Source organism: Acanthochromis polyacanthus, chromosome 5 (assembly GCF_021347895.1).
Source record: "Acanthochromis polyacanthus isolate Apoly-LR-REF ecotype Palm Island chromosome 5, KAUST_Apoly_ChrSc, whole genome shotgun sequence".
Lineage (NCBI taxonomy): Eukaryota > Metazoa > Chordata > Actinopteri > Pomacentridae > Acanthochromis > Acanthochromis polyacanthus.
Window position 1 is genome coordinate 4,987,125 of NC_067117.1, and position 25,108 is coordinate 5,012,232.

The 25,108-nt window shown below is 38.5% G+C and overlaps 1 protein-coding gene across 1 annotated transcript in view; it reads right to left on the minus strand.

Annotated features, from left to right (window-relative positions):
• Positions 1-9,665: 9,665 nt before the first annotated feature.
• Positions 9,666-25,108, minus strand: part of ecm2 (extracellular matrix protein 2, female organ and adipocyte specific) — a 28,520-nt gene continuing 13,077 nt past the window's right edge. The window contains exons 5-11 of the mRNA XM_051947900.1: positions 24,935-25,050; positions 23,709-23,844; positions 21,130-21,287; positions 18,499-18,638; positions 18,072-18,184; positions 17,506-17,719; positions 9,666-13,407 (exon numbers count right to left, since the gene is read on the minus strand). Coding sequence (XP_051803860.1) covers positions 13,215-13,407; positions 17,506-17,719; positions 18,072-18,184; positions 18,499-18,638; positions 21,130-21,287; positions 23,709-23,844; positions 24,935-25,050 — 1,070 coding nt within the window. The 3' untranslated portion in view covers positions 9,666-13,214. The remainder of the gene's footprint in view (positions 13,408-17,505; positions 17,720-18,071; positions 18,185-18,498; positions 18,639-21,129; positions 21,288-23,708; positions 23,845-24,934; positions 25,051-25,108) is intronic.

The following is a 25,108-nucleotide window of genomic DNA, read 5'->3' on the forward strand; positions in this document are numbered from 1 at the left end:
TGTACAAAACATTTAGCAACAGTAAGCAGTGGTGACCAGCTGTGCTGAAAAATGAATAAATTTTAAAAAATCAGGACAAAAAATAAGCAACAAAAAGCAGTGGTGACCAGCTATACTGCAAAATAAATACATTTTAAAAAATCAGGACAAAATAATAAGCAACAAAAAGCAGCGACGAGCAGCTGCACTGAAAAATTAAAAAAAAAAAAATATTATGACAAAAGAAAAGCAGTGACCACCAGCGGCACTGTAAAATAGATAAATAAAATAATGCAAAAAAACTAAGAAAAACATTGATGAGATGCACTGTAAAATAAATATGTATAAAAAAAATCAGTGCAAAGCAATAAATAAATAAATTAGGACACAAAAAGCAGTGATGAGCAACTGCACAGTAAAATAAATAAATTTAGAAAAAAATCTGTGCTAAAAAGAAAAATCTGTACAAAAAATAAGCAAAAGGATGCAAAAATGACACGAAAGACACAAGAAGATGCAAAAAGGACACAAAAGGATGAAAAAAATGTCATGAAAGACACAAAATATGCAACCAAAAATGACACAAAAGACAAAAGATGCAAAAAAAGACACAAATATGCAAAAATACAAAAGACGCAGAAAGTGACAAAAAAAACTGCAAAAAATTTGCATAAAAGAGACAAACACTTGTAAAAATGACGCAAAAGGATGCAAAACTGACATAAAAGATGAAAAATTTGCAAACAAAAAAGACGTAAAAGAATACAAAAATGACACAAAAGACACAGATGCAAAAATGATGAACCAGAATATCACACATATGTAGATTGAGGACGGTTTCTCTGATGAATGGTGGAATTTGGGTGATTTTTTTTGTTTGTTTTTAGACATTATTGAGGTTCAGTCTGACGATCTGTTTTATGTTGTCTTGATTTTAATATGTCAGAGTTTTTGTAATATCAAATCTACTGGTACAAAACTGCACCTAAAATGAAATTTCCAGGATGATTCAGATGTTTTCAGATCTGTCTGCAGGAGTAATGGTTGGGTTGAGTATTTTCTGTAATTTTCCTGTCATGTCTGAAAGCAGCAGCTGCGTAACAAACACTTTTTCTGTCTTTTGTTAATCCTCGCCGGGAACAACTGGATTTATTTCAGCTGCAGGCAGCCGTCCAGAGCTCTGAGTGACTTGTTAGGACGGATTAGCGTTTGGCAGGGCGGCCCAGCTGACTGGAGGTGATGCAGACCGTCACAATAAAAGTCTTTTCTGGGGATTTGATGCTTAGCAGAGTCAAGTTAAACGTTGAACTCTGCACCGTGTGTGTCCTAACGAGGCCCAACAGGAAACCCTCGAGCTTCACTCTGGTGGCAGAAATGAGGAATACCTCCCAAGAATGGAAAAAGCTAGCGGGGGCTCGCTCCCTCTGGGGGTTCAGCTGTTATACAATTCCTTTTTCCATTCGGCGCTGGTATTTTCTGCTGAGCTGAGCTGGAACGCTGCAGCCAGACCCTCCAAATATGCCCTGGTTTGGCAGCCGGACGGACCGAAATGCTCCGAGTTCTGGGCTCAAGAGCGTCTTCTCTGAGGGGAAATCATATTTTCCGAACTATCAGAGTTCTGGTGAAACGAGCCGAGCTCTTTCATGTTCAACATCGTCTCTGAAGGACGTTTAATCAGATTCACCGTTTGTTTTTCTGCTACTGGTGAGAAAACCAAATGAGGGACGTCACAAAGCCTCAGAATGACACAATTAGGATGAGACAAAGCGATAATGAAGACAAAAAGATGAAAAAATGATGGAAAAGACACAAAACTCGCAAAAAAGACAAAAAAATATACAAAAATGACACAAAAACAAGCAAAAATATGCAACAAAAAACACAAAAACATCCAAAAATTACACAGAAGGTACAGAAATTACACAAAAAGTTGCAAAAATGACACTAACAATAACAGGCAAAAATGAAAAAAGGCACAAAACTTGCAGAAAAAGACAAAAATGACACAAAAGACACACAAAGATAGAAAAATGACATTGAATATAACATCCAAAACACACCAAAATTGCCAAAACAAGACAAGAATTATGCAAAAAGATACAGAAATAAGACAAATGACAGAAAAAGATGCAAAAAAAATTACACAAAAGGCACAAAGAGATGCAAAAATAAACAGGCAAAAATGACAAAAAGACAAACGTTGCAAGAAAAATGGCGTAAAACATACAAAAAGATGTCGAGAAAACAAATGTCTAAAACGCATAAATACACACGTGGACAAAATTGTTGGTACCCCTCAGTTAAAGAAGGAAAAACCCACAATTCTCACTGAAATCACTTGAAACTCACAAAAGTAACAATAAATAAAAATTTATTGAAAATTAAATAATCAAAAACAGCCATTACTTTTGAATTGTTGATTAACATAATTATTTAAAAAAACAAACTAATGAAACAGGCCTGGACAAAAATGATGGTACCTCTATAAAAGATTGAAAACTATTTGACCAGAGTGACATGATTAACTCAGGTGTGTCATTTAATTGACATCACAGGTGTTTCCAAACTCATAATCAGTCAGTCTGCCTATTTAAAGGGAGACAAGTAGTCACCCTGCTGTTTGGTGAAAAGGTGTGTACCACACTGAACATGGACAACAGAAAGCGAAGGAGAGAATTGTCCCAGGACATCCGAAAAAAAATGATAGACAAACATCTTAAAGGTAAAGGCTATAAGACCATCTCTAAACAGCTTGAAGTTCCTGTGACAACAGTGGCTCATATTATTCAGAAGTTCAAGACCCACGGGACAGTAGCCAACCTCCCTGGACGTGGCCGCAAGAGGAAAATTGATGACAAATTGAAGAGACGGATCGTTGGAATTGTATCCAAAGAGCCCAGAGCAACCTCCAAAGAAATTAAAGGTGAACTCCAAGGCCAAGGTACATCAGTGTCAGATCGCACCATTCGTCGTTGTTTGAGCCAAAGTGGACTTCATGGGAGACGACCAAGGAGGACACCACTGCTGAAAAAAACTCAGAAAAAAGCCAGACTGGAATTTGCAAAAATGCATGTTGACAAGCCACAAAGCTTCTGGGAGAATGTCCTTTGGACAGATGAGACCAAACTGGAGCTTTTTGGTAAGGCACATCAACTCTATGTTCATAGACTCAAAAACCAAGCATACGAAGAAAAGAACACTGTCCCTACGGTGAAACATGGAGGAGGCTCAGTAATGTTTTGGGGCTGCTTTGCTGCATCTGGCACAGGGTGTCTTGAAAGTGTGCAAGGTACGATGAAATCTGAAGACTATCAAGGCATTCTGGAGAGAAATGTGCTGCCTAGTGTCAGAAAGCTTGGTCTCAGTCGCAGGTCATGGGTCTTCCAACAGGACAACGATCCAAAACACACAGTCAAAAACACCCAAGAATGGCTGAGAGAAAAGCGTAGGACTATTCTAAAGTGGCCTTCTATGAGCCCAGATCTGAATCCCATTGAACATATGTGGAAGGAGCTGAAACATGCCATTCGGAGAAGACACCCATCAAACCTGAGACAACTGGAGCTGTTTGCTCATGAGGAGTGGGCCAAAATACCTGTTGACAGCTGCAGAACGCTCATTGACAAATACAGAAATGGTTTAATTGCAGTGATTGCCTCAAAAGGTTGTGCAACAAAATATTAAGTTATGGGTACCATCATTTTTGTCCAGCCCTATTTCATTAGTTTGTTTTTTTAAATAATTATGTTAATCAACAATTCAAAAGTGATGGCTGATTTTGATTATTTAATTTTCAATAAATTTTTATTTATTGTTACTTTTGTGAGTTTCAAGTGATTTCAGTGAGAATTGTGGGTTTTTCCTTCTTTAACTGAGGGGTACCAACAATTTTGTCCACGTGTGTACAATATACATACATCAATATGAGGTCCTGAACCTTTTTGGAAACAGAAGAGCCACGAAGAAGAAGAGAGAACTCTGTCATTCTAGCTGTGTCGTATTTCACAGTAGACATTTTCTGAACTCTTCATGGTTGTTCCAATGCTGCAGCTCAACATTTCAGCAGTTTTGTTTTTTAAATTCACCTGGAAGGCTTCACTTCACTGACCCCATTAAATCTGTATCAGGAGCAGTAATGGAAAAGAAGACAGTTACATAACGCGCAAAGTGACGAAAGATGAAAAGCATGCCATCACAAAACTGCTCCTAAATCCAAATAAATCAGACTGATCTTGTTCCATCAACAGAACCTGAAAAACCCAAACAAAGGCCTCATTTATCCTCCGCTTCATCTTCCTTCTGAACATCCTCAGAGCTCTGCAGAGGTTTAAAGGTAATAAATCTTCAGTTTCAATCGTTCATCGGAAGGCAAACACGAACAGGACATCAGAAACGAGACTCTCCTGGAGCCTGCAGGGAGAAGCAGGGTTTGTTTTAGCGCACAAAAGATTCATTAACTCCTTAGTTTTTAACCTGCAAAGAGAAACAAATGATGGATCTGACGAGGCCTCAGAATGACACAGCTAGAATGAGACAAAGTGGTGCAAAAATAACCCTAAAGACACAAAACTTGCAACAAAAAAATAATACAAAAGAGGACACAAAATGATACAACAATATCCTGGAGACACAAAAGCATGCAAAAATAACAGTCAAAAATAACAGAGTTGGGAATAACACCCAAAAAGATGCCAAAATGACACAAAAAGATGCAGAATAGACACAAAAAGACCCAAAAGAATGCAGAAGTGATACAAAAATGACCCAAAAAGATACAAAAATGATGCAAAAATGACACAAAATTATACAAAAAGACACAAAAAGGTGCAAAATTGACTTAAAAAGAGAGAAAATTATACAAAAATAACACAGAAACGAAAAGATGCCAAAGTGACAACAAAAATAACAGGCAAAAAGCTGCAAAAATGACACAAAAGATCCAAAAAATGGCACAAAATAACAAAAAAATAGAAAGTGACACAATTATATGAAAAATAACACACAGAACAGAAAATCAGCAAACAGCAAAAATTACAAAAAATGTATAGAAATGACACAAAAAGATACAAAAAATGTCTGCCTTCATTGCTGTTCTGTTTTGTTGTTTTTTTTGTTTGTTTTTTTTACAGTGTAGCAGCTTCCTGGTATGTCACAGAAAGATTTAATTCAGTAGCTTTAGAGGGAAGTTGGTTTGTGGTGATGAAAAAAAGAATCGATGGCGTAACCGTTGGAATTGCAGCATTGAAACTGCAAATTAAATGCTGGAGATTATTTCCTGATGGGAGATGGTCTGCGCCTGATGGGAGGCGGTCAGGATGTCTCCGCTCTCGAAGGATCTCATAGTTTCCAGCCCATCAGACGTCGGCTCGGCACCGTCTGGAGCTTGTTGTGTTCTCGTGTTGAGCAGAGTTTCCTCCATCTGGGCCTTTTAAAGCTCCGAGTCACCGGGGCAACTCGTTGGGCGACGCTGCCAAGCCGTTGCCTCAGCGCTGTTGTTGCTTTGGTGCCACAGGAACATCTGGATGCCAGGAAACAATTAAATCCAGCCGTGACCCTGCAGCTCGGTGTGTTACCTGCTGCTGGGAGTGTCGGTCCGACTGACAACAGAACAGTGTTCACCAAATATCAACACCCTAAAGTAGATTAACACATCAGGATACAGCTGTTTCTGCTGCTTCATGGAAAGAAAAACTCTCTGTCTTCAGCTATGTCCACAATGACTCAAAGATTCTCCAAAAATTCTTGAAATTCGTCCAAAATGATTTTAAAATTGGCAAAATGTCTTGAATCATGTCTACAGTGTCTCAAAACCTGTCCAAAAGTTCTTGAGATTTGTCCAAAATGACTTTAAAATTGTGCAAAAGTTCTTGAGATTTGTCCAGAATGACTTTAAAATTTGAAAAATGTGTTGAAGCTTGTCCAAAACATTCTCGAAATTGTCCAAAACAACAGCAAACGTCTAAAATATCTCACAAGTTGTCCAAAACAACTTTAGAATTGTCCAAAATGTCTTGAACCATGACCGAAAAGACTCAAAATCGGCCCAAAATGACTTAAAATCTGTCAAAAATGACTCAAATTGGTCAATAATAACTGCAAACTCATCCAAAATGTCTCACAACTTATCCAGTTGCCTTGATATGTGCCCGAAGTGGCTCAAACTTTGCCCAAAATGTCTTAAAGATTGTCCAAAATTACTTGAAATGTATCAAGTGACACAGAAGTCACCTAAAATGGTTTCAGATTTTTCCAGAATTTAAATGTCTTGTGTCTATCAGCTGAACTGATTAAGTCATGAGGCTCAGAAATGATGGAAAAATCCATTAAAACCTTTCTGGACCTCGTCTATGGAGTATGAAGGTAGAACTTTGCATGACTTCATTAAATAAAGTCCCTGTAGATCCATCCTGAATGGATCAGATTGGACAGTCTTCTGCCTGTTTTTACCTGATAAAGCATTTGCTGTGATTCATTTCTGTTTTCACTGATGTGACTAATGAGGATTAGATTGCTCCTTCACATGTTTGATATTTGAGGCTGATGAATACAGCAGCTGTTGGCAGACGGGAAGAATTCTCCATTTTCTGCAGGAATAACCTTTCATCTTCTGGGAAAAGTCTCTGATTCTTGTTTTTATTGCTTTTCTACTTTTAAATTTATTTTTTGTCTGCATGTACGCGATTATCTAATGTTTGTCTAAGTGGAGGAGAAGCCGAGGTTTTCACGCTCTTCACGTTTTCCTGCTCCGGTCGTCCTTTAGATGTCTGCTGCTGAAGGAAATGATCCCAAACCTCAGAGGAAAATATTAGGACTGACTTGACTTTTCCAGCTCCGATAATTGCAGCTTTCAGCGAGGATGTAGACGACACGTGATGTGAGGATATCTATGTTTTACCTTTCTGTGATACTCATCATGGCTTCCCCCGAAGCCCGGAGGTGATAATTTGATAACATGGAAGTCAACGAACTTCCTGCTCCTGGTCCTAGATGTGCAACATAATCTAAGTCCTTCAACCTCACAGGCTGAATATTGACATTCATTTTACCATCCACCTTTACAAGCCTTCTAGGACCTGCTGCTGAGAAACATGATGCTGCCTCCACCGTGCTTCACATCGTGATGCTGCCACCTCCATGCTTCACAGCGTCAACATGCGACTAATTCTAGACAAAATGAAGGTGTTCTGCAGATAGAAACGCCATGATTGTGTAACTTGGTTCCACATGTTTGTTACCACTCTGTTTTGATTTCCTGCAGTTCAAATTCTCTGCCGGCGGCTGACAGCATTTACTAAACGCTGCCTTTTTGGCTTTGTTGTCGATTTACAGATGACATTGCAAATTTTCTTGTAAATTACAGTCAACTTCTGTAAGTTCAGTAGATTACTAAGTATACGCTTTAATACTGTGACTCAGCTTTCCGATAATATGCTGCATTTATAGTTCCTATAAAGCGTATTCGCCCCCTCTTCCCTGGAAGTTTTCCTCTTTTATTGCGTTACACCATTCAGTCATGACTAATTTAATTTGACCTTTTTCACAAGAATTTCCCCAAAAAGACTCTTTCATGTCAAAGTGAAAACAGATGTCTACAAAGTAATGTCAATTAATTAAAAACATAAAACTTTGAATTCGTGTTTGCTTAAATATTCGCACACTTGACTCCTGTTCGACCATTGATTCATTGTTGGTCTCTATCAGTCTGAACATCTGAATGCTGCAATTTTACCTCAGTCTTGTTTAGAAACTTTTTAACATGTCAGGATACACAGGAATCATGCGTAAACAGACATTTTCAAGTCCAGCTACAAATTCTCAGTTGGAGTAAGGTCTGGACTCCAGAACTTTCACCTTGTTGTCCATATACCATTTCTGAGGATCTTTGACTTTTTGCTTTGACTCATCGTCTGGATGGAAAACAAATCTTCTTTAAGTCCCAGTTCTCTTCAAACTGCATCAGGTCCTCCAGGATTTCTCTGTTTACACTTTACAAGCCTTCCAGGACTTGCTGCTGAGAAACATCATGATGATGCCACCACTGTGCTTCACATCATAACAAGTCTGATGGACAAAAATCTCCACTCTGGTCTCCTCAGACAAAGAACATTCTTCCAGGTGACTTCAGAGTCTCCGCATGTCTTCTGAACTCTAGTCCAACAGATGTTGGATGAACAGTCTCTACCATCTCAGCTGCTGAAGCTTGAAACTCCTTCAGAGGAGTCATGGGTGTCTTGGTGGCCTCCTCACTAGTCACTTTCTTGTCAGTCTCAGTTTTTGAGGACGTCCTGCTCTAGTCAGATTTATTCATGTTCCATCTTCCTTCCATTTCTTAACGATGGATTTAACTGGACTTCGGAACAGATTCAGGGACTTGAATTTGTTCCCCTGACTGATGCTTTTTAACAACTTTTTCACAGTTGTTTTGTCCTCATGGATTACTTGTGTCAAGGAGCACTGATTCATTAGTGACTTCTCAGGGAAATCTAATTTACTTTTTTAATGATTTCTGAGAGTGTCCAGAAACTGGTTTGGGTTCAGAGGGTTAAAGAGCAACATTTAAATGCTTTTTTGTGAGTGCGTCTGTTGCGTCTTTCTGCTGATGGATGAATTCTGACTTATTATTTGTACAAGTTGAGGGTAAAATGGAGGCGTAGAGCACACTGCCTCATTCATAGCGAATCTGGAAATTTACTGTCCTGGAGCTGAGAAGCGACTGTTTAGGCTGCAGCTTGTTGGAAGATGCACAGAGAACCTTGTTTCTACTATATTATTATTACTGGATTTTTCTAAACACCAAATATTGATGTTGATATTCAGCCTGCTGAAGCTGGTGCTGGTTTAAAAAACAGACAAGAGGAAGAACAACATTACAGATGTTTTACGTTTTTTTAAGTTGTTTTCATGCTTTTCTCCTCTGTTTTGTGGAAACGCGGCTTGAAGTTTATCTGAAAACTCTAAAAAAATTTTCAAATAACTGTTAGTTACAATGGAAGCGCTGATGAATTCACAGTTGCAAAGAAAAACTCAGAATTTTCCGTTTTTTTACGAAATCAAGTTGGTACAAATGGTCAGTTTTTGATATTTTTTTGTTTTTTTATGTTATTTTGCTGAAATACCATGTAGTTCAGCTTTGATTTGCTTAATTTTCCAGATAAAACTGAAAGTCACAGATGATTAGTTCAAGAACTCTCTGTAAATCAGACGACTCTTTCATTTTTTTTTACAGTTTCTGGCTGATATATGCCGTTATTTTGGAGGGTTTTTTTTTGCCTTTCACAGTTGCTGCTGGGCTTTGGGCTCCAGACGGTTAAATGTACAGCACGAATGAGTCATGTATGAAGCGTGTATGTGGTGTAATGTTGCTGCCATCAATGATGAGTTTATGTCTTGTAAATGGAAACCGATGTCGAACGGAAAGACTCCTGTGAACTTCTGGCATCAAGCGTGAATCAGTCTGAGCTGCAGTCGAAGATGTTTCGTCTGTCTGCTCACTGAAGCCCAGATATCCCCCAAGAAAGGTGTTGCAGTTTCAGTTTTTTCTGAATAAAACACTTGTCTTGGGTGAAACAACATGGGACACCTAATTTTCTGTCATCAACACTGTGTTTTTTAATGGAACGTCCTTAGCATTGGGCTTCCTGTGAACTTTCATCCGTCGTCTTTTCTACCATTTTTCAGAGACGACAGCAGTTTCAAAGCTTTAATTTAAAAAACAAAACAAACAATCTACAGAGACAAAAGCCTGATTTGCTGTGTAGAGGACATTTTAAAACGAATGCACAATCCTGAACAAGATACTTTCTGCTTTCATCAATCCTGTTACCTGAAGAACTTTGCATTTCATATGAAAACACACGTTTAGTCCAAAATAACTTTCAAACTTACAAAATGCCAACTGTTTGCCTTTTAATTTTCAAAGCGTTCTCCATTCCTATAAAACGGTAAATAAACATTTCAGGTAAATCTGACAAAGCGATGCCTTTTTTCACAACAAAACTTGTCCAAAATCTATCATAAACTTGAACAACTTGCCTCATTAATTGTGCAGTTTCCTTTTTTTGGAACAATTTGTCCAAATTGTCTTGAAAATTGTCCAAAATTACTTGAAATTAATCGAAAATGACACAGAAGTCGCCCAAAATGGATTCAGTTTTTAACAGAACTCAAATGTCATGTGTTAATCTGCTGAACTAATGAAGTTCTGAGGCTCATAAATAATTTTAAAATCCTTTAAAAATCTTAATTTGGACCCTCCTCTCTGTAGTATGAAGGTAAAACTTTGCATGACTTCATCAAATCTACTAAAGTCTCCACCTTCTTCCCATAGTTCATCCTGGTTCCATGTGTTCCACAGATTTTATGTTTGGTTGGATGAAGTCCAGCTAATCAGGATGTCCTCTACACCACGCAGCAGGTTTTATCCTTACGGTCTTGTTTTGTTTTTTTGAATAAAACTTTGAAATTGTCCCCTACAGAGGACTAAATGCATCGCTGGGTCTCAAGGATAAAGGGTAAAGGAGGAGATAACTGGGCGGACTTCTTCAGCTCTCCTGCTTTAACTCCACGTGAATCTCGAACATAACGAGTCTGAAGAATGCGTCACACGTGTGAGCTCAGCCTTCTTCCCATGTCGGAGCTTTTACGAAGGTCGGCGCTGGAAGAAACGGAGCCGAGAAATGGAACATGAAGGTGCTGAGGCAGTTAAAAATAATGTGCGGGGCCTCGTGGTCACACTTCATCGAATTCTTTCCATTTTCTTTTATTGGCGTTTTCATTTTACTGTGTATGCTGCGGGAATTCTTTCCATTTTAGAGGAGGCAGATGTGTTTGATTTTGAAGTCTGAGAAGGTTCTGTCACCTTGACAGGCCGGGTGACAGTGCAGAACCAGCAGCCAGACCTGAACCGATGTGTTTGGACCCGAGAAGAAGAAGAAAATGTTATTCACAGCTCGTAAGGGTTCAGTCCAAGAATATGACCAGAGAGCAGTTTCCCATAAGGCAAATTACATCAGCAGTCACTGAGATTTGACAGAAAAATTCCTTTATTTTATGTTCAAACTGCACGTCAGATGTTACACGGAGCCTTTCTTCCAGTAGTGTCTTATTTTGGATGCGATTCCAGAAACATTTGCGTCATCAAATCAAGCAAAAATTGAAAAATTTCCCGTCTGACTCCCTTAGAATCAGCTGATTTTATTTAATCTGCAACACCTTTAGCATACTTAAGGAACCCATGTAAAGTTTTACCCTTATACTGTGACTATTTTCAGAGTTACAGGCCCCTGAAGTACATAATTCTCACTTTTTAATTACTTTTTCTGTCATTTGTGAGCCACAGAACTTCAAAAGTTCAGAAAATAGACATGGAAAATTTCGGTTCTGCTAAAAACTGCAACCAAACCAATCATCTCAATCTAAAGACTAAATCTGTTTTGTTTGTTTTTTTGCTACTGTAACCAACTTTGAGCATCAATATTATGGGATGTATCCTAGTTTGAACAGTCAAACTGCAGCAGTTTAATGTCTGCGAGTCCTAGAAATAGTCATTGGTGTCTTGGTTGTGTTTGTTTAGTTTGTCCAAAATAGTTAAAAATTTTGTTCAAAGTGAGTCAAAGATTGTAGCCTAGCCGCGCTAGACAACCCACGGCAACGAATTTAATTCTCTGCCAGGGTGGGTCTAGTTACCCTCCATAAGGCTCGAGGTTGGATGCTCCTAAAACTGGCCAGACGAATCACCATGAAGTGTAGAGTCAGAAGGCGGGCGTAACTAAGTGACGACAGAGGCGCGACGATTCTGACAGAAACAACAGGCGCACAATAAACAGTTATCTTTCGACTCGGCTTTGGCCACAGCCCTTAAAGATTTGAAGCTAAAATTCAACTTGAAAGATAAACAAAGGACGGCAGTGTTTCATTGAGAAGAAAGACGTATTTGGACTTATGGCGACGGGATATGGCAAATCCTTAATATACCAGTTGGCTCCGCTGGTTGGGAAGCTAATGGGACTTAGCCACAACCCGCCGGCACTCTAGGAACTACGTCAGCCTATTTGTTGTGTTGATTGGTTGTATACCTACCCAACTGCTGCAGAGTGATTTGAAAGACAACCTTTTAGCCCGCCTCCCTCCCTGTCGAGTGGTCCTAGACCCTTGTGTCTTAAGAGCTGGGTCTAGCGCGGCCAGGCTACAAAGATTGTATAAATGCCTTGAAATGTTTCCAAAATTACTCAAACTGTCTAAAATAATTCAAGACCTGCCTTAAATGAGTGAAGAATGAACCAAAAAATGTCAAAACTTAGGTCAGAATTGCCCTCGTTTTATAAAAATTGTTCAACCTGCCTCCAAACCGTTCCAATCAATTCTAAAACCAACTTTGAGCATCAATATAATGGGATGTGTCCTAGTTTCAGCAGTTTAATGTCCGAGTCCCAGAAACGGTCATTGGTATCCTGGATGTGTTTCTGTTTTCTAATAATTCACCAGAGAAAAGTTTAAAAAGTGCATTCTGGGTAAACTTTCAAGGCTCATAATATCAGCATGTGTGGTTGGTCAGAACAAGTTAGAGACAAAAAGGGTCATTGTTTTTAACCTACATTTTGATCACTTTTGACAATTTTGGTTAATTTGGAAGAAGTTGTTCTCATTTTGGGCAAAAATTGAGAAATTTAGGATACGTTTTGGACATGTTTTGCGTCATTTTGCACACTTTTTGAGTCATTCTGGACACATTTAGTGGGAAGAAGAGAACTCTTAGTAAACTTTTAAGACTTAAATCAATACGTGTGATTGATGGTCGGTCAGAACAAGTTGGGGATGATGACAGGATAATTTTTTTACACACAAGATAAAAAGATCAGCTAATAGACACGATTTATTCTGTGGGGAAACAGCTTTTCTAATAAGGCATTCTTAAACTCTCACAAAATGTCATATTTTACATTCTATTCACTGAAGACATAAAAACCTTTAGAATTCAAGTGAAATATGGACCCATTTCTATGTAATTCAAGGGTCTGTAACCCTGAAAATATTCATGGTATGAAGATAAAACTTTGCATGGCTTCATTTAGCATACTAAAGTTATTGCAGATGAAGAATTAGCTGATTCTGAGGAGGTCCTGCTTTTTCATGGAATGTACAGATACATCAGTGGAAGGCAGTGAGCAGAACTTTCATTCTGACTTCTGTTGGCAGATTACAGCCCAAAACCTTAACCCCATTAAAGCAAGTGTCTCTCAGTTTTTGGTCTTGCGTAGGCTTCGGTCACTTTTCTGAGGTTTTAGGACGACACTGGACGAGGCTCGGACGCAGGAAAAGGCTGTCGGCGAGACCTTCTGGGGGTCAATGTAGTTGTTCTCCAGCCTTAAAGCCACCAGTGTGGCGTCTCCGTTGTGGTTCGGGTCGCAGATGCTTTCATCGGGGATACTCCTGGAAGACACAGCGACAGAATATATTGAGATACAGTTTAATATCAAGGACAAGAGCTGAAAGTAACCGTTAATTACTGCGACAAGGAACGGTAGTGTGTGACGATCGGCGTTGGTTGGTCTGTCTGTCTGTTAGCGACTTTACTCAAAAACGGATCAACAGATTTGGATGAAATTTTCAGGGAAGGTCAGAAATGAAGCAAGGACCAAGTGATGAGATTTTGGCAATGACGCAGCTTATAGTCTGGATCCACGGATTTGTTAAAGATTTCTGTATCATTGTGAGATAGCGGCACGGCGTCACTGTAACCATGACAACAAGCGAATGCCACGTCAGCTGCTTGCTGATGATCACACGATTGTGATCCTACTACAAATCGACAACTGTGGATTTGTCAGAACTTATCCATCAGAAATGATACAAGGAGCAGTTGATTAAACTTTAGGGGTGTTTCTGATGATCTTTTTTGCTGTTTTTACAGTTTCTTGTGCTGATAAATTACGTAATTTTAGTGATACTTTATAGACAACAGTCCTTTTAAATCCTGCCAACAGACTCCAAGTGTTTATTTCAGAATGCTGAAGCCAGAGATCTCCAGAGGGGCAACATCTGCAGTTTAAAAATCTATTTTAAAGTCATCTTACTCAAACATGCAGCCATAAACAACACCCTCACTTTAAATTTGTGTCCTTTTTACAACAGATCTTTCTTTAAAAGAGGATAAACTCACTTTGTGTTTCTGAAAATAAATTCCTGACGAACGTTGTCAGTCTGTTTTACTCTTTGCTGTTTATTGATTCCTGCTCAGGTTCTTGTTGTGGATTTTCCTCCACCTGCAGTGCTGAAGCTCAGGGTTTGAACTGTAAAAACACTTTTACATAAACCAACCTGGAGCTCAGACCTGTGCAGGCGTCATGAGGTGATTCAAGGCGACTCCCAGGTGGAGACAGGAGTTGTTTTGTTTCCCGTCGTCATGGCGACTCTCCGTCCAGTGAACTTTGGGCTAAATGTTGTCTGGCAGCCGGATGAGTGAGTCAGTCTCTTCGGGATTCGTCTGTTGTGGGACTTTTGTTGTTCGTCTTTGTCTGGTTGTGTGGCTCTGATTCAACCACCTGCTTTTATTGTTTGACTCTGACTTTCTGGAACCTCGCTTGAATTTCTCTGAGCATTTTTTCACTCAGATGAGACACTTTTAATTCCACTGTGCGCCAGTAATTGACTCTCTCAGACATGCTACATGTACAAATTACAAAATTTATGTCAATCGGTTTCCATTAGTTGGAGCAGACCTTCATTTGTATGTGGACAAGTTGTATTTGTATTTGGTTGTTCTGTTTCCATTGAAGTGTAAGACTTTCTATTGACATATATTTATATAGACATTTGTTTTCCCTACATCTTTTTTTCTTTTTGTGTAATTTTTGCACGTTTTGTGTCTTTTTGTCATGTTTGTTAATTTTGGATTGTTGTCATTTTTTTTTATATCTGTTTGGGTATTTTGTCATTTTCGTATTTTTTTTAACTCATTTTGTCTGTTATTTTGGGATTATGTCTATTTTAATATCTTTTTGTGTATTTGTGGTCATTTTTGCTCATTTGTGAGTCTTTTTTTGAATCATTGTGTGTTTTTGTTTAACATTTTCTGTATTTTGTGGTCATTTTTGTGTAATTTTTGTTAATTTTTGGGTCTTTTTGCAACTTTGTTGTGTTTTTATCATTTTGTCTGTTTTTGGATTGTTGTCTTTTACATCTATATGTTTTTGTGGCTTTTGTTTTACTAATTTTTGTCTGTTATTTTTGGCGTTACTATTGTATCTTTTTGTCTCATTGTCTTTTCGTCTCATTCTGTATAGACGACGTTTCTGAGTTTTCTCTCCATGTTTTTTCTGTTTCCAAAGAGGTACAGAACTTTTAGTGACAAATATTTATATAGACATTTATTTTCCCTACGTATTAGTAGTTTCTTTTTGTGTTGTTTTTGCACTACAAAACAACAAAACAAAAACACTCAAACTGCTGCTTGGAGTTTGGTGTATTGAGTCGTGAAAGTTCTGTGAAGTTTTGGTGAAAATGGAAAACTATCTGTAAAATGAGAATCTTCATTTGCACCTTCATACTTCCACTTTGTTGGTTATTATAACTGTTCTGCCAATTACCTGGAAAAGTCCACAGATTGCAGTTTAGCAACAGAAATATTGACTAAACCAAATGTGAATAAACTTGAGTGAAACCGCTGTCAGTAAAAACTGTGCTGGTGGATCAACAGAGTCACTAAATCAGGTCTGAAAGCCTCCAGAATAAGAGAAAACTGCTCATGAAGTCCAGACTAAACAACTAAACATCCAGTGACGAGGCACCCGATCCTCAAACCACAGAAATAAAATGCTGAAACGTCTCCATGGGTTCATTTTGTCAGCCGCTGGAGTCAGAGCTGAGATAGTAGATGAGTCATTTAGCCCCGTATAACTCACACCTATTAAACTACAGGCAGCAGGAGGCTGGAAAATGACTCAGTGCTTCTAATTTTACCTTTTCTACCTCTTTAGTCGGTGCTTTTAACAGGAAGTCTATTACAAGTACTTAACCTTTTTAAATTGGTAGAAACCAGTAAGGCTGGACCCAAATATTCGTTCGCTACGGCGGTATCCGGATATTAATTTTGGTATCCGAATATTCGCCAGCGCCCAGACGAAAATATTCGGAGCTCGTCTCTTCCCTTCGCCTTCGGCCCACTTCGGCTCATCTCGGCTCCTCCATTCGTGTTTGTTACCACCAGCCGAATGGCCGGGTGGCTGCCGACTCTGACGTCACGCTTCACTTCGTTGCATAAACACAAGACAAGATGCTGAAGACCTCCGCTGTTTGGGAATTCACCAGTTTAACAGAAGACAACACGAAGGCAAAATTTGGACCCGGGAGACCAGGCGAACGGATCCGAATATTCGGGCCGTCTCCACCACAAGCCGCCAACCCCAACAACTTACTGCTCTGTTCACTGTTTCTGAGCCAAGCTGAGTTTATTTTAATGATCTAGTAGGTCTGATTTTCATCTCAGTCTGAAGTTGTCTAAAATCATTTCAAAACTTTACCAAAGTAACATTAAATTGTCAAGAATGACCAAAAAAAGATCCAAAATGACTCAAAACCTGTCAAAAATAACTTGAAGCTTGTCCAAAGTACCCCAAAAATGTCAGAATTAACTTCAAAACTGTCCCAAATTACTTGAAAATACTTTTAAATACTACTCAAAACTGTTCAAAACTCCAATTCTACAGAGTTTGGACAATATTTAGTCCATTTTTGAGTTTCTGCTCATCAGTAGAAAGATGTTTTACCATGCTGAATGTATCTCCAACAACCTGCTCCTCTGTTCACTGTTTCTGAACCATGCTGCATTTATTGTATTGATCCAGTCGGTTTAATTTTCCTCTCAGTCCGAAATTGACCACAATTATTCACCCAAATTACCATAAAATTTCCAGAATTACTTCAAATATATCTAAATTGACTCAAAATCTGTCCAAACCAACTGAAAAGTGTCCAAACTGACTTGAAACGTCTCCAAAATAACTCAAGATTTGTTAAAATTTACAATTTTTTGGACATTTGTGAGTCCAATTTTGAGGACCACAGTGGTTGGCAACTCTGGAAACAATGGAGGCTCCACATGTTATAGATATTTAAATGTTTACATGTTTCCAGCCTCTACAAACTTTTCCTCTCTGCTCTGCTTATCAGCTGTAGAAAGATGTTTCACCGTGCTGAATGTGTCTTCCAACAAATGTTTTGAAACCTCGAAAAAATTACTACAAAGGTCAAAAATACCTTAAAACTGGTCAAAAGTAACAGAATGTCCAGAATGACTTTATAATAAATGGTGGAATTATGTTGGCAGTTTTCTGATATCAACACGTCATTCAAAACTGCTGGTGGATTTTGTGGTTCAGAGGGTTAAACTACAAAACATGAGGAAAACGGAAGCAATTTTTTTTTTGACTAACTCTACAACTGTAAAAATCCTCGTGAGAGTCTTTTTCAGTTTGTCGTCATTTAGAAGTTTAAAACCTCCCAGGTATTAGTGAATTGTTGGCTTCTTACCTGATCTTGTTGTTGTTGAGTCTGAGGAAGTGTAGGTTGGTCATGGCGTTGATGCCCGATGGCACCGACAGCAGCTGGTTGTTGTCCAGACAAAGTTCCACCATTGAGTCATACGAGCCGAAGAAGGACTCTGGTTCGATTCCCTCCCCGTCCAACTTGTTGTAGGACAGATAGAGATACTCCAAACCAGGATCCATGTGGGCAAAGACATAACCTGTGGAGGTCATTAGAGGAAGTTACGATCAGCAGAGTTACAATATGAAGACATTAGAAAATGATTCAGACGGAACCATGTCTGGAAGATGGTTCTCGTATCAAATGTAGGTTAAAAAAAAGACTTTTCATTTGCTATAACTGGTTCTGAACAAGCAGCATTATCAGTTCAGAGCTCCTTTGTGCTCCTAAATATACATATAAATGTACCATTCTTAGTCTTTGGGAGATGCCGTAGCATCCTGCAATTAGTCAGCTGTCCTGTTTGTTGTCCAAGTGTTCTTGTCAGCTACCAGGGGTTCTTGTCACCTACCAGGTGTTCTAGTCACCTACCAGGGGTTCTTGTCACCTACCAGGTATTCTCTCTATGTTGTTCCCCACCAGCACCAGGTGGACCAGAGATCTGGGCAGGTAGGATGGAACCAGGTAAAGCTCATTATGTGAAAGGTCGATGGACTCCAGATGTCTGGAAGACGGTAGCAGGAGGAAGAGTTTGTAATTAAAAAGCAACAGAAAAGCTCATAATTTATTGTCCTGATTTAAAAATACATAAACTAGATTTACAGGTAAAATTACTATTTAAACAGATACAATGTGAAATACGACCATTTTTAACAATTATTTACTGTAAATTGTAAACTTAACGTATTTTTCTTACACCTATACTACCAGATTTTCCCAGTTTTGTGACAGAATATTTTATTTTCTGTATTTTTTGCTCTGTTGATGAGCTTGTGTGGATGTGGACTTCAGTGATTCAGTGACGTCAGGAGGTCTCACCGGTGGTTGATCCAGGCCAACGGGGCGATTCTGGACTCGTCCAGCTTGTTGTGTCTCAGAGAAACTAGATTCAGGTTGATGGTTTGATTGAAAACTGTCTCTGAGATTTCCTCAATCAGGTTGTTCTCCAGGTGCAGCTCCTGAAAGACGGAAAACAAACTTCATGTTTGGTTTCGTTGGAGAGGAAGGTTCTCTGATCAAAGCTGCCGTAGGGTCTCCAGGTTTTAATGAAAGCATCGTGCTGACAGCGTGAGCTTTTTGTTCATGAATCTTGGCAGATAAATCTGGGGTTTGCTGGGATTGTTTAATCTTCTGAACCACAAAACCCACCAGTGGGTTTTAAAAACCTGTTAACTTTTTAAATAAATACTATTTATCAGAGCCAGAAGCTGTAAAAGTGCACAGAATCATTGGATTTTCAACAGTCCTTGAACTACACATCTGTGATTTGCAGATCCACCAGATCAAATGTAAGCTTAAAATTGTGATATTTCATCAAAATCACCATAAATAGTTTATTGGAAACAGATTCTGTTGCAAAACTAAAAAATTCCCCATTTCTCAGTGCAACCAACAGTCCCACGAGTAACGGGACACTTGGAATTCAGCTAAAATCCAACTTGGAGTTATTTGTTCACAGATTTAATCAGGTAACTTTGTGTTTTGTTGGGATTGTTTAAGGTTAAGAAGTCATAATCCACCCAAAACTGCTCAACTTTCTGTCTTTCTGGTAAAACTGGCTGCTTAATTAGAAGAACAGCTGACTGAAACATTCAACATCATCCGTAAATCATCATCATTAAGAATCTGGATGAATCCTGGAATCACTGAACAAACGTTGAGCAGCTCTGATTCTGAACACCACCAGAGGAGGTTTGGTGTTTTCTAACTGCAGAGTGTAGAACGTGTGCTGGGCGGTAAAATGAAGGTTTTAAGGTGGATTTACAGCAGCAGCAGTGTGTTGCTGGTGTTTGTGGTTAACCAGAGGTTGTAATCTTCTGGTTTCCACAGGTAGGAGAGGAAACTTCTGACGTTTAATCTGGCAGGTTTCATGTAATTGGACATGAAGCTGCTGGACGGTTTATTGGAACATTTACTGGGCTTTTTTCAAAGTGCAGCACGTATTCTTTGGCAACTGCTGTCCAGAACTTTTTATTCAGAAATTTAGCCCAAAGCCTCCAGATTCCACTTAAACAGCAGATTACAGATCTTTAAAAAAATGTTGTGTTTTAGAACGGAAGAGCAGCGCTAAACTTTTAATTTGTTCACGTTGAGCTCTTTAAGCGTCTTCAGTCATTAAGAGTTAATTCTTGATGAGAAGTTTTTTTCTGCAGACACCGAAACACGACTGTGGTTTTGATGACTATGTTAAATACCAACAGGTTTGAAAGACATGTTGTCTTTTAAAATTACCAAAATTACACCTCTTATTAAACTCTAGAAGCAGAAAGAATCATTGGATTTTCAACTTTCCAACAGTCCTACAGTACTACTCATCTGTGACGTCCCATTTGCTCCGTAAACTTAACATTTATTGAAAATCACTTTATTCTGCATGTTTTGTTTACAAATTCACCAAAATACAGCAACCTCCATCCAAAGCTACTCACTGACTACACTTTTTAAATATAAGTGTGTATATCTGAAATTAAGATTAGTTTTTAATTATTAGCAACCTTCACCAATAAGCGTAAAAACTTAACAAAAATCAGCAGATTTTCAACTTTAAATTGGTCTAATCATCAGTAATGTGCTGTTTTCTCTCTCTTAAATTCACTAAATCTAAGCTTTAAGTAGTATAATTTGATCAAAATCACTTTACATGTCACAGTTAAAAATTCAACCAAAAATAAGCCATTTGCTCAAACCAGATTCTGTAAAAAATATCGATTCTTAACAGTTGTTGTTCCCAGTACAGGGGAAGATTATTATTCTTTTCTCTTGGTGTCTACTATCAGCTGTTGTTTACTTCTGTATTCAGATGTGATTGGAGCATTGCAGAGACAAGTGAATCTCCCCAGTAATTGTATTTTTGTGCATAAATTAATATTTTTAAATTGATTAGACTGGAATACAAAACTAGTAAATATTAAAATATAATTGAACAAACCTCTCATTGACGCCGTACTACCAAACACTTCACCTCAAAGCTTTTATTTTACATGTTAGATTTAAAAAATCACCAAATATAAACTATTTACAGTGACAAAATAAATTCTGTTAAAAGCAAAAAAATCTGCACTTTTTTTTGCATCCATGAAGGTTTTAGCGACTCAGCTGAGACCGACAGTCATGTGACCAAAATTCAGGAACTTTTCATCTGAACTGCAGGCAGTGTTTACACAGAGTAAAGACTGGAAACATTTAAATATCTATAGAAGAACGTAGAGCTTCTTTTTTTTTTTATTTCCAGTGTTGGTTTTAAGCCATGCAAGTCTAAGTACACAGAGTCGGTACATTAAACCTGCGAGGGACTCATTAAATGGGTTATGGCTCCTGTGTGGACATGCTGGTTCCAGATAAATAATGGAAGAAATTTAACTTGGAGAGAGTTCTTTGAGACCTGGACATCTGTAAATACAGTAAATGTCTGTCAGAGTGAGGAACCGTTGGAGTGGATTAAGTTCCTACCAGCAGTGACCTGGGGAGACCCTGTGGTACCGTCCGGAAGTGGTTTCTTCCCAGCCTGAGGTAGGAGAGCTGGATGAGCGGACTGAAGGCCAGAGGATCAGTGTTCCCTTCGCTCAGCAGATTTCCTTCCAGCTCCAGGATCACCAGGCTGCTCAGATCTTAAAGATAAAAACAGACAAACCAATGTCACCGTCTGTCGACTGGAAAAATCTGCAGGACAGAGCTGTAAATCCTTATTTATAACATCTCTGTGGATCTGAGGAGGTTGAACGTTTAAAACTGTTTGACTTGTGACCAGTGATATGAGCTGTGTCAACCATTCTGAGTCAAGATTAGGGCTTATCGTTTAAACATCGACACTAAAACCACAACTTTTTCTGCTGCTTGATGCAAAAAGAAAAGTCTTGTGGTTTCCATTTTCCATGACTGATCTACAAGAGAAGTCCGTCAGATAGAACATCATTTATTCTGATTTTAGGCTTCTTGGACATTCTGAGTTTCATATTAACTTTAAAGACAGAGTTTGTTGACCTGCAGCTCCACAGCAACATGAGTGCGGAATTACTTAAAATTTGTCCAAAATGAAGTTCAAAATAAAAATTAGAAATTTCTAATGTCTTGTCCAAAATGACAAGAAATGGGAAAGAATCTCTTAAATCAGTTGTACGGCTGCACAATTAATGGAATATTGAGGTTTAAAATGCTTTAGTCAAATAAACAGTCCATGTACACACGTGGACAAAATTGTTGGTACCCCTCAGTTAAAGAAGGAAAAACCCACAATTCTCAATGAAATCACTTGAAACTCACAAAAGTAACAATAAATAAAAATTTATTGAAAATTAAATAATCAAAAACAGCCATTACTTTTGAATTGTTGATTAACATAATTATTTAAAAAAACAAACTAATGAAACAGGCCTGGACAAAAATGATGGTACCTCTATAAAAGATTGAAAACTATTTGACCAGAGTGACATGATTAACTCAGGTGTGTCATTTAATTGACATCACAGGTGTTTCCAAACTCATAATCAGTCAGTCTGCCTATTTAAAGGGAGACAAGTAGTCACCCTGCTGTTTGGTGAAAAGGTGTGTACCACACTGAACATGGACAACAGAAAGCGAAGGAGAGAATTGTCCCAGGACATCCGAAAAAAAATGATAGACAAACATCTTAAAGGTAAAGGCTATAAGACCATCTCTAAACAGCTTGAAGTTCCTGTGACAACAGTGGCTCATATTATTCAGAAGTTCAAGACCCACGGGACAGTAGCCAACCTCCCTGGACGTGGCCGCAAGAGGAAAATTGATGACAAATTGAAGAGACGGATCGTTGGAATTGTATCCAAAGAGCCCAGAGCAACCTCCAAAGAAATTAAAGGTGAACTCCAAGGCCAAGGTACATCAGTGTCAGATCGCACCATTCGTCGTTGTTTGAGCCAAAGTGGACTTCATGGGAGACGACCAAGGAGGACACCACTGCTGAAAAAAACTCAGAAAAAAGCCAGACTGGAATTTGCAAAAATGCATGTTGACAAGCCACAAAGCTTCTGGGAGAATGTCCTTTGGACAGATGAGACCAAACTGGAGCTTTTTGGTAAGGCACATCAACTCTATGTTCATAGACTCAAAAACCAAGCATACGAAGAAAAGAACACTGTCCCTACGGTGAAACATGGAGGAGGCTCAGTAATGTTTTGGGGCTGCTTTGCTGCATCTGGCACAGGGTGTCTTGAAAGTGTGCAAGGTACGATGAAATCTGAAGACTATCAAGGCATTCTGGAGAGAAATGTGCTGCCTAGTGTCAGAAAGCTTGGTCTCAGTCGCAGGTCATGGGTCTTCCAACAGGACAACGATCCAAAACACACAGCCAAAAACACCCAAGAATGGCTGAGAGAAAAGCGTCGGACTATTCTAAAGTGGCCTTCTATGAGCCCAGATCTGAATCCCATTGAACATATGTGGAAGGAGCTGAAACATGCCATTTGGAGAAGACACCCATCAAACCTGAGACAACTGGAGCTGTTTGCTCATGAGGAGTGGGCCAAAATACCTGTTGACAGCTGCAGAACGCTCATTGACAAATACAGAAATCGTTTAATTGCAGTGATTGCCTCAAAAGGTTGTGCAACAAAATATTAAGTTATGGGTACCATCATTTTTGTCCAGCCCTATTTCATTAGTTTGTTTTTTTAAATAATTATGTTAATCAACAATTCAAAAGTGATGGCTGATTTTGATTATTTAATTTTCAATAAATTTTTATTTATTGTTACTTTTGTGAGTTTCAAGTGATTTCAGTGAGAATTGTGGGTTTTTCCTTCTTTAACTGAGGGGTACCAACAATTTTGTCCACGTGTGTAGATACAATCACCTGATTTAAGGTAAGTCTTTGTCAAAATAACTCAAAATTTGTCCGAAATCGCTCAAAATGTGTCCAATGTCTCAAAGCTTGTCCAAAATACTCTAAAATTATTCAAATTGTCTTAAAACATGTCTAGAATGTCTCAAAGTTTGTCCAAAATATCTCAAAACTACTTTAAGCTTGTCCCTGACAAGTGTTTCGTCTGTCAAACCTCGGAAGCTGTTATCGTCGATTTCTTTCAGTTGGTTTTCGTTGATCTTCAGCTCCTGCAGGGTTGGAGGAAGGTCTGGAGGGACAACCTCTAGAAGGTTTCCATCCAAGTACAGACGGTTGAGCATCTTCAGACCCTGAAACACAGTTAAACTGGTGATACTGGGAGGTCATGTGTGCAGAGTTCACTCCCAGGAAGTCCTGTTTAAGGCAGCTAATTGGTTTTAACTTCAGCCTGATCCTTTGTTTGGTGTTACACAGAGACGACAGTTTTTAATAGGGTACAGCTAAAATGTCTGCAGTGTGGAAATATTTTAAATTAGAAAACCATGATGCAAGACTGTTATTTATAACATGAAACCAGTTTTGAGCTAAGTTAAAGCTTGACTAAAAAGAAGCTGTAAATAACAGCATCATTAGTGTAGAGGTGAAATATTTTCCTATGATTTTAATTGATGTTATCTGTCATTTAACAAACAAGAAAAATCTGTAAAACGCCAGAAAACATGTAATAAAAACTCATTCTGAGTGTTTCATTGCTACAAAGCAAAGAAAATTGTTATCAGAGCTCTGTATGAAGACATATTTAGTTTGTGTACTTAGTTATTGTGTTTAAAAATCACACACACAATGATCCACTGAGTGAAACTACAATAAGTTAGTTTTGCTTAGGTGTTTTGTAAAATACAATCACACGAAGGAACAGCTTGATTCAAAAATGTAGTTCTATTCAGATGTCGAGCGTAAACATTTATTTGATTTTTAGAACTTTAATGTACTTGAAGTTAGTTACATGTAGGTAAATGGTGTCAGATACTAAATATCAAATGTCTCAGCTCAGACTGGGGGCAAAAAAACTTGACTGATGCCTAATTCACTTCGATGGTATTGTTCGTTGCCTTAGTTTGTGCAAAGTACCTTTAAGTCACATAAACGGCGCCTAATACTTGTTTATTAATATAACAAGCTGTTTTTTGTTGGGGTTTTTTACATTTGATCTGAAGTTAGGTATGAAATTCACTCCCATAGTCCTATATAATAGCCTAAAAATTTATCAAACAAAACAGATGTCTAATATTTGTTTACTGAGCTGTCTTTAAACGTTGACACTAAAATTTCTAATAGGTCCTGAACACATTCACTGTGTAAACATCCACAGACATTCAGAAAACACATCGTTGTTTTTTTTTTTTTATTGTGAGTGCTCCGGTTGTTGGTGTGTCTCACTTTGAAGGCTTTAGCGTTGATGCCGGCGGAAGTGAGTTTGTTCTTCTTCAGGTTGATCCACTCCAGGTTGGGAATGCCATTGAAGGCCTCGGCTGGGATGCTGCTGATGCTGTTTCCTGCAGCGTAGAACAGTTTCAGTCAGTTTACAGTGAAAGCAGGAAACTCTGCAGGTTT